Raw genomic sequence first — 10102 nt, forward strand, 5'->3', positions numbered from 1 at the left:
AGAGGTCGGCTAGGGAACAAGCGAATTCCTTCAGAGGAAGCATGAATAGCTCCTAAAGGGCTCTTAATTCTGCACTGGGACAGCAGCATGGAGGAGGAGTGGATTTTCCACGATAGAAAGCTAAGAGAGCCCTAAGATCATTGTGAATCTTGTGAACCTTAACCTGGCCCTCCTCTAGCATCCTGTGTTTGCCTATTTTATTCTGGTTTCAAATTTTATTCTGGTTTATTCTGGCAGGGGAAATAATCTGAATATTTTGGACCCAGTGTTTTGGGATGGGAAAGGGTGGCATAAAGGCATTGGATACAAAGGTGCCGGAAGTAAACAGAGGTAGCAGTACAGGGATCTGGGGCCATGAAGAAGAACTGGGGGCGAAGGAGACCTCCTTCCTGGCAACGGGAAGTTCCCCCTCAGGCCCGCTCTGGCTTATAAGACACACTGACAGGAAGTTATCTGTTGTGATGGGGCTAGAAGGTTTCTGGGTCTCTTTTGTTTGTTTTTCAGATGTTTTCAGGTTCCTCTAATGAGCTACCAGGCTTATTTATTGAATGGCTAGTTTGAAAATGTCTGTGCTGTCCTTGAATAAAAATATTCCCAGGGCTGCTTACAAGTGGTAAAATACTACAAGGAAGCAGCAATAAAACAATGCCAGGAAGAAAAGAAAGAGAGAGAAAAAGAAAGGGAAAGATGAGCATTAAAGCAGTTTGGCAAACGTGGAAAAGGCCTGGGTGGATAAAAAGGCCTTTGCCTGTCACTGAAAGAACATCAAGGGGGGTGCCAGATGAGCCTCCCTGGGTAGAGCAGTCCCCAAACAAGAGGCCACCCGCAAGGAGGCCCTTTCCTTGGCAATGTGTGGGTCATGCTCTTTAGTGAAGACGAGCATCAAGTTGTGCACAACAGAATGTCCTTGTGGGGTTGGCTGTGTGGGTGGGTGACCAGAGGCAAGAGGAGGAGGCGGAGGAGGGCCTTGGCACCGGGGCAGCATGGTGGCAGTGGGCCGGAGCTGCAGACCAGGCTTCCCTGGTTCAGGTCTTGCCGTAAGCTCCCTAGAAGGCCGTCTTCAATAGTGCTCTCTTTCGACTTTCACCCCATCTGCAATATGGGGAGAATAAAACAGCGTCACAGGGTTATTGTAAGGACTGCAACAAGATTATGGTTGGGAAGCATCCTGAACACTTGAAAATGATATATAAAAGTTATCTTTCATTGCCTTTAATAGATAGATAGACATTTCATCACCCACCCAATTTTTAAAGGAGCCAGAACCCTGCCTTCCATTGCCTTTGGTCCCTGTAGATCAGGGCTGCTCAACTTTGGCCCTCCTGCAGATGTTGGCCTACAGTTCCCATAATCCCTGGCTATTGACTGCTGTGGCTGGGGATTATGGGATGTAAATAGTCCAAACACAGCTGGAGGGCCGGAGTTGAGCAGGCCTGCTGTAGATAGTGCTCCCACTCAGGGTCCCATTGAATGGCTGTGTTTGAAGTGAGGAAGGAAACTCATGCCCAGGTCAAATTGGATAATGATGATGATTCTAGGGGCTTTTGACCTTCCCCCCCATTACATGTAGCTCGACACGTGCTCGAGCTTCATGCGCATCTATTTTATTTTATTTTGTTTTATTTTATTTTATTTTATTTTATTTTATTTTATTTTATTTTACCGTGCACCAGCTCTCTGCTTGCAGCCATATCAGGGTCCGGATTGTACAGGCTGATCTCTTGTGGGGCTGGCGGGTGGCCCTCCTTCTGTCCAGGGGTTTGCATAGATGACCTTTTGGTTTACTCCAGCTGAATGCCTTTCAGATCCTTTGGGAGAAGGATCAGGGTCTAGACTGCACAGGCTGATCTGAACAATCAGGGCCAGGAGCTCTGAGCCTGATCAGACATGATGTGATCAGACCCCGATAATAGACCCTGATATGATCTGTACATATCAGGGGCTGGATTGAACAGGCTGATCTCTTGTGGGACTGGCGGGTGGCCCTCATTTTTGCACAGGGGATTGCATAGGTGACCTTTTGGTCTTCTCCAGCTGAATGCCTCTCAGATCCTTTGGGAGAACTCGTATTGAAAAATAGTTCCTGTTTTCAGGGGATCAGTGTTTGCATCTAGAACTTCTGCTCTTTATGGAAGGCCTTCAGGTGAAATGTACCACGTGAGAAGAGAGAACAGGAGAGAGAACTCCCTTCTGCCCCATTAAGCAGTATCCAGTCACCTTCAATCATTCCCTCCCACAGTCCTTTACAGTTAGGTTTCCAATCCCACTGAGGACCAAACGAGAGGTGACATGGAAGTTCTGCAGACAAGAGCTCTTGTCATTTTTGAGCTATTAATAGCAGCTGTGCCCCCCCCCATAAGATGTATGGTGTGGTGGTGGTGGTGTGTGTAGCCTTTTTGTCCCCACATCATTTCTCCCCATGAAAACCACATCCCTCCTGAAGCTGCTATTTATATCATGGGGCAAAAACATGCAGTTATCATAATGAGTTCCTCTATAGCCCTAGGCAGACTTTAGGTTGTACTTGCATCCAAATGTCTGCACATGTGTACACGTATGAATGGCTGTACCGGCGTTCATTTTAAAAGTGAACCTGGGTACAGTCATGCAGGATACAGATAGGGGGTGCACCACTGTACCTGTGTTCAATGTAAGATGTGAATACCTGCCCCTTTGTCACAGTTCTGTACCTGTGCACGCTGTATACAGATTGTACGAATGTTGAACAGAATGGCCGCATTCACATGTAACGTGAAGCCAGAGGTTGGCGAACCCTCAGTTTCCATTTTAAGCTGTAAAAAGCATCACAGACGTTCGTCCAACTGCAGTCCGGCAGCCTTTGGTTCCAGGAGAGGGGAGCCCCTCCCTGCTGCTCAGCCACTGAGGCCGATTCCAGCAAGCTCCACAGCCAGACTGTGGGCAAAGCGTCAGCACATCAGCAGAGTGGCCACCATTGGCCACGATCTTGAAGGGGGCATGCCAAGAGCGATTGTGCATTTTGCAGGGGGAGGGTTCACCCATCCTTGGCATGGAAAGGGCATTTAAATCCCTTTATAAGCCATGCCATGCCAATGCTTCTTCTGGCACTGCTTCCCTTCCAAGAGTCCTGCACCAAAATAGTCCCGCACAAGCACGATTTGGGAGGTAGGGGTGTATGGCACTATTTTCCTGTTATTCAGGAAAGGGAAGGGGAAATGATGACTTCCTAGGAGGGGATATGTATATGAGGGAGGGCAAAGGATCGTGGGGGTCTGTCCTGCCATGACCTAGGATGCTGTTGTAAGGGATCAGTCCAGCAAAGTAGTGCATGCACTTTTGCTCCCCTGGCAACTTGCTGCCAGTGGCCTATTCCTCTCATGAGAGGGCCTGTCGACTTGGGAGGACCATGGGGTTGTAAACCCTAGGTCTCCTGTCAGATTGCACACTTACGAGTTGAGCTAACCAACAAAGGGAGCCCCACTTGCATGGGGCCCTCACTCTCTTTGGTAAAACATTTGCACTGCAACCCCCTCCTCCCCTGGGAAGCCTTGTACCCACCCAAAGGAGATTTTGACGGTCCATGTGTCAGAGTCTGGCCACGTGCATGGACAAGGGGAACACTGGGTGTGAGAATGGATCTTTACTCACATTCAGAATTCCCAGGTTGTGAAAGTGGGGTCATGAGAGTTCTTTAATCATTATCGTTGAATGAGAATTCACACCTCAGAAAATAAGGGAATAACATCCCTTCAGAAAAACTTCTGAGATGTGAATTCTCATTCAATGATAGCAAATGAGATTTTTTTCAATTAAAGAACTCTCATGACCCCACTTTCACTTTTTTCACACTCTCATTTACTATGAATATCAATCTAGCACATTGCACCTTATGAAAAAAACCCTCAGAAATTCACCAAAATCCAGCCCTCTGCCCAATCACTCTGAAATTGGGGACGGGTGGTAGCCTCCACCCATTAGACACTATCTACCAGCCCACCCCACTCTTTTGGGGCAGATCCACTTTCTGCCCCCAATCTGCCCCAAAGACACCAAAACTTCAAAAATTCCCAAAAAATCAGGCCTCTGTCCAATCCCCCTGAAATTGGGGTGGTAGCCTCCACCCATTAGGCACTACCACCCCACCCCACTATTCTGCCCCAGGCCCCAATTTCTGCCCCAATCTGCCCCAAAGACATGAAAACTTCAGAAATTCTCCAAAAATCAGCCCTTTGCCCAATCCCCCTGAAATTGGGGTGGTAGCCTGCACCCATTAGGCACTACCTCCCCACCCCACTCTTTTTGCCCAGATCCCATGCTATGCCCCTGAACTGCCCCAAAGTCACAAAAACTTCAAAAATTCCCCAAAAATCAGCCCGTTGCCCAATCCCCCTGAAATTGGGGTGGTAGCTTCCAACCATTGGGCACTACCACCCCACCCCAAAATTTTGCCCCTGGGCCCTTTCCCCCCCAAATCAATTCGGATTCGGATTAAATCCGAATCCGAACCGAATCAAGGGTGATTCGGGTGGTCCATATTCGGGCACAAAACAGAACAGGGGTGATTTGGTTCGGTTCCCGAACTGAATCACCAAAAATCCGAATTGCACACCCCTAGTTTGCGCTGCTGTTTCTATGATTGCGGTTTCAAAAACAGAATGAAATTGCTGTTATGGCAGTGTCTGAGTGTAGTGGCTTAAAGCCTTTGTTTCAGAGCAAGCTCACGTGAGGGAAAGAAATGCTGAATCATCCCTGCTGAGCTGCTTGACTAGGTTTCTCCTAAAACCCTTCTGTAATATCAGTAGGTTCAAAAGGCTGCCACCAAGCACCCTAAACTTGCAGAAAACCAGACCTGTGGATTGGGTGCTGTAATAAGGTCCCTCTGGGCAAATACCAAAACACACACACACACAGACCCCACAACCTTCCACATGTAAGCTTACACGGGATGAGAAAACTGATAGCTGCTGCATGTCTGAGAACATGTTTGCACCAGAGGAAATTCCCTCTTCAACTCCCCTCTTTTCCTGAGTTAAAAACCAACTTGGAGAGGCTCGTAAAAAGAAAAGACTTTAAAAAACAGTTTTATTCAATTACTGCAGACTACTTCCATCTGAGGCTTTCTAGCTTTCTTTGATACAGTTAAGAATACTTAGTAGATTACAAAAATAGGTTGCCTTAGGCATGTTTAAATGTTTATAGAGTCTTTTGCAATGCCTTAGGTAGGATGGGCGTAGGCTAGTGTTTCTTATTTCAATTACATTACAGGTAAACAATAATAGAACAGTATTGGGAATATGCAAAACACACACACACCAAATAAATATAACTTCTAATGCAAGGTCTGACTAAACAAACCTTTCCCTAAATTAATCTTCCTGAAGCCAAAGTCCAGACTTGTTTTCCTTGAACTCACCAAAATCTTTCAAGGATCTGCAGAGTCATTTTCCTGCAGCCACCCTCCATGGTCACATGTCCTTCTCCATTAACAAAGACCTGCCCTTCTTGTCCCCAGAATTCCCTGCAACCACCCTCTAAGTCCCACCCACCTGGTGTACTGATTGGCTGCCCTGGAGTTCACCAGTGTGTCAGTCAAGACAAGGGCCCACTCCCTGTTAACTCTTTAGGGGGAGGGGTGGCTGATCACTACACTGAGTTTGGAAGTAATGCTTTGGCAGCCAAACTGGAGGTCTCGGCAGTGAACCTTACTGCCAACTGAAAATTCAAATTTGAGTTTGGCAAGCCAAACCACAGGTTGCTTTTTCTGTGAAACTGCAGTTGCACGCATTCAGATGTAAACAAAATCCCAACCTTTGACTTGTTTAATTCTGGTTTTGTGTTACATCTGAATTTGGCCAGTGTGTGGGCTTATGGACAAGGTGATTTGAATTGGGATACTGACACATAGGGGGATAGAGTTAACCCCCTCTCCCTACAGACACCATGGTCGCGATCTGATTGGGGCATTCCAATGGCTGCTATTAATCCTGCAAAAATCTACAGGAAATCCATGTTTACTATGTCAAGCCTCGTGGTACTCTCAGTCTCTTTGGATGCACACATGCATTTATTTGGATGTGGGCAGATCTAAAACTGTGCATTGTGAACAAGACAGAAATAAGCGGATGCCCAGTAGCAGCTAGAGTGGCAGGCATATAGTTCATGTGATGGGTGTTGATGCGGTGGTTTTGTGGCAGAAACGTCCACGTGTGGATCTTGGGTGTGGGGTGTGACTCTGGGAGTCTTCACCAACAGATCACTTCTTGGCCCAGTGCGGGGGTGCCATTTCAGCAAGGGGGAGCAACAGCAGGGGTGGCGATTCTTGGCCAACTTCCAAGGCCCACTCATGGAAGTACCCAAGATTAGATTGTGAACAAGAAATGAATTTTGTCATGATTACTTTTTACACCTTATAATAATGATAGTCAGCAGCAAAGGGACTTGTGATTTTGGCATGCGCGTCTGGTGCACAGGTCCACCGACTTGGTTAGCAGTAGTCTGTGCACAGAACAGTGGCGTCAGCCGAGCACATATGCACCCCACCCCCAACCCTCTCTAAATGGAACCCATGTGGGAGAGAGGGGTGGGAGACGTTTTCCTGTATGTCAGGGGTTTGCAAGCTACAACTCCCATTTTCCAGCCACAATGGCTAAAGGCTGTTGTGACAGGGGGATGATGGGGGTTGTAGTCTAGCATCATTGGGGGACCCAAGCTTTCGAACTCCTGCTGTAGCTGATGAGCTGCATTTTTGACACATTGTACAATAATGTGGTGCTTCTATCAGGCTAAAAGCACTCAGATGGCTTTATGTACAGTATGTGATCGCAGTAATCTTTGCAACAACCCTGTAAGGTAGACCTCACATAGCAGCTGGGAGGCTGGGCTGAGAGAGAGCAGCAACCTTAAGACCACCTGCTGGGTTTGTGACTGCAGGAAGGGTTGAATCAGCAATATTCTGGCACGCAGGTCATCTCCTTCTTAGCCACATGGCTTTGCTAGTTTCATGCTGTAGGAGGCACAAGTTCCCCACACCCAAAATTTATGACAGTCATCCCTTGCCAACCGCGAGGGTTCCGTTCCTGGAAAACCTCGTGGTTGGCGAATTCGCGGTTGGTAAGCCATTGAAATCAGTGGCACGAAGAGGGTTAGGGGAATCGCAGTCATGAAAGGACCACAAAATACAGTAAAAATTAGGAAAAAAATCCCTCCAAATCCCCCCAAGTCAGTAAGGGGAGTGAAGGGGAACCTCCCCAAATCACCCCTGACTCCCCCAAATCACCCCTGACCCCCCCAATCACCCAAACCCTCCAAAATCACCCCGGACCCCCCATAATTGGGGGAATCCCCCCTTGCAAAAAAAATCTTGCCAAACCGCGGATACTCGGGACGTGGTTGGCTGGACAGGTCATGACTTCCCAGTCATGGATACTCAAAACTGCGATTGGGAAAACCGCAGGTGGCGAGGGATATTTCCACTCTTTATATCCACTTCTGTTGTGGGTTTCTGCCCCCTGGCCCACTAGGGTAGGTAGCTGTTATTCATGGATGGGAAACGGAGGCTTAAGAGCAAAGTGACTCACCCAATGCCACTCAGTATGTCCATATCACTGGTGGGGTTTCAATTCTGGCTTCACAGATCTTGCGAAGGTGTCATGTGAATCTGCCCATGTATGATCTAGAAGGTGGACAAAGGATATTTGGGGATGTAAAGACCAGAGCGCTAAAAGGCAGGGTCTGTGTGTGTTGCTGGGTTGGCGGCAGACAACGGAGAAAGAGCTTTTATTTCTGTGCTGCCTTTTGGTGAGCACATCCTCAAGGGCCTGCAAGTGCTCATTGTCCCCGTTTCTTTTGCAATATGAACTTCTTTGTGAACTTTTGTATGTGTCGAAAAGTGGTCTATAGGTATTCGTAAGAGTCAATGTGAATAAAAGCCTTTCTCGGTCTGTCCTAAGTGAAACAGACAAACAGGAAGAGGAGGAGTTGGCAGAGACAGGATGAGACCCCCCCCTCCTGTTCAATGCCGCCCCCTTCGTTGGGAGGAGACCGGTGGTGGAAGCAATAGCCCCGCGCGGCGCTTCAGGGACTCTCGGGGTGGTTCCGTTAACTCTAGTGCAGAGGGGGGTGGATCAGGGAGGCTGTCAGGGCTGCCCCCACTGCTGACCCCCCTCCCTCCCTCCTTCTTTCATGCAGGTCCCCATCGGAGGGCTGAAGCCCCTGGCCCTGTTTGTCGTGCTGGCGGGGGGCCTGTTCCTGTATCCCTGCCTGAAGAGATGCAGCAGCAGTTGAATGTCGGCCTGAGGAGTGTCCCCCCCTTCCTTGCAGAGAGGACCACACGTGCCATGTACCCCTCCCCACCTCAACCCTGTAAGAACTGAGCACGCCCTCCCCCCTCCCCTTGCATCCCTGCCCCCATGCCCGCCTCCACAGATCCAGCTAGGTCTCCGACTGGAGCTGCCCAGCTTGCAATCGAGGGATCCAACCCTCTCGGCCTTGGGAGAGCACCAGCTAGTCTCATCAGTTACACCAGGCCAGTGGCTGGCCATCACCAGCAACCCTGCAGAGAAGGCCTTCCCCGCGGGCCTCCACCATCGCCCCTGCATGCTCTGAGCCCACAGCCACAGGGTTGGGAGCGAGGTAAGGGGTCTGATCCAGTGGCATTTTGATCTCGCGGTTGGGCTTCCAGCCAGAACTTGCCCGCCATAGGGAATGGGAACATCTCACCCTGGGCCATGGCTCTCTCCCGCCCCTCGAGTGGTCCTAGGCTGTTTGGGGGGGGAGTTTGGTGACGGCTGGGTCCTGGGGCTTGGGAAGCGGGAGAGGTGGAAGTTTGGGCTTGAGGCCACCTGCGGTCTGCCAGGGGAAGCCCTGCGGAGCCCCAACACGGAGCAGCGCTTGGGAGCTTGGATGGACACCCTTTGCCTTGGGAGCCCATCACCTAGTCTTCTGGGCCAGCTGGAGAGGGCAAGGGAGGGCCGGACCTGGTGCATGGCACTGCCGACCCTGCTCTTTGGGACGCTGCCCTGGCCGGCATTCAGAGGGCCCAGCACACTTTCCCAACAGCAGGTCTTGGCGGTAAGCGCAAGAACGGAGAGAGGCATCAAACGGCGGGGATGTGAGCGTGGGGACGGGGGGCATTCCTTTTGGGCACTGTTGCGAGCCTGTTTTAACACTGTGAATAGAAACATGGGAGCAAACCTCAAACCTCCAGATCTTCCTGCAGATTTATTTTATTTTCCTCAGAGTTAACGTCCCTTCTTTCCGCCCCCAGGACAGGCTGTTGCCTGCCCTGGGCCCTTGAGTCTATGCATCTCCTCCTCACCCCAGTGCTCTTTGGTCTTCCTTTGGGGCCTAGCCGACCTTCCCCCTCCACACACAGTTTCCTCCTAGCCATGGGAGCAATTGTAGCATGTGTGTGTGTGTGTGTGTGTGTGTGTGGTCTTTGCACCTTCGATGCCATTGTGACAATTTGAGGACTGCTGGTACAGAAAGAAGGAGCAGGGGAACGTCCTAGGAAAACCTGCCAAGGCTCGGGACTGGCGTCGTCTGATATTTCCAGCGAGTGACGTTTCCACCATAGCGACAGATACGCAGCCGTGGCGTGTGGAGTGTTGCACGGCTGGCTGGGCTCAGGGCATCGGATCCTTGCCCTCCACGTGTCCCTTAAGCTCCTGCTATGGGGAGCCTGGCCCCTCCGGCACCCAGCAATCTGTTGCCCACCTCGACCGCATCTCCCTCCTTGACCTCTGCACCCGTCTTCCATCAGAGAAGGGGCCACCTGCCAAAAAAGCCACTGGTGACTCTCTGCAGATCTCTTGCTTCCTCGTTGTGCTCTGTTGTAACTCGGTAAAAAAGTTCTTTATCGATACACACCGGCCGTGGCTGTCTTCTGGATCCGATAGCGTAGCAAGGTGAGCGGGAGCAGGTGGGCCCCACTCCTCCAGGGTGTTTCTGCGTCCAGGCCCAGGCAGTCCTGACAGAGGGCGTTTCTTTGGTGGCAGGGGCTGGATCCTGGACTGCATGAGGCGCGGAAGAGCAAAACGCCAGGCTCCTGGCATGCAGGTCGGGCCTGGCTCATCCAGGAGCTGCATGCACACTGCCTGCTGCTGGTCTCAGGGGCCAGGGTGGT

The 10102-nt window shown here is 50.4% G+C and overlaps 1 protein-coding gene across 3 annotated transcripts in view; it reads left to right on the forward strand.

The window, feature by feature from the left end:
* The window catches only part of CCDC136 (coiled-coil domain containing 136), a 48545-nt gene extending 38702 nt beyond the window's left edge, over positions 1-9843 (forward strand). For all 3 annotated transcript variants that reach the window (XM_053257608.1, XM_053257609.1, XM_053257610.1), the window contains one exon: positions 8167-9843. Coding sequence is in view for 1 of the 3 variants with exons in the window: in XM_053257609.1 (XP_053113584.1) it covers positions 8167-8262 (96 nt within the window). In the remaining 2 variants the exon portion in view is untranslated. The remainder of the gene's footprint in view (positions 1-8166) is intronic.
* The last annotated feature ends 259 nt before the right edge of the window (positions 9844-10102 follow it).

Source organism: Hemicordylus capensis, chromosome 5, assembly GCF_027244095.1.
Source record: "Hemicordylus capensis ecotype Gifberg chromosome 5, rHemCap1.1.pri, whole genome shotgun sequence".
NCBI lineage: Eukaryota > Metazoa > Chordata > Lepidosauria > Squamata > Cordylidae > Hemicordylus > Hemicordylus capensis.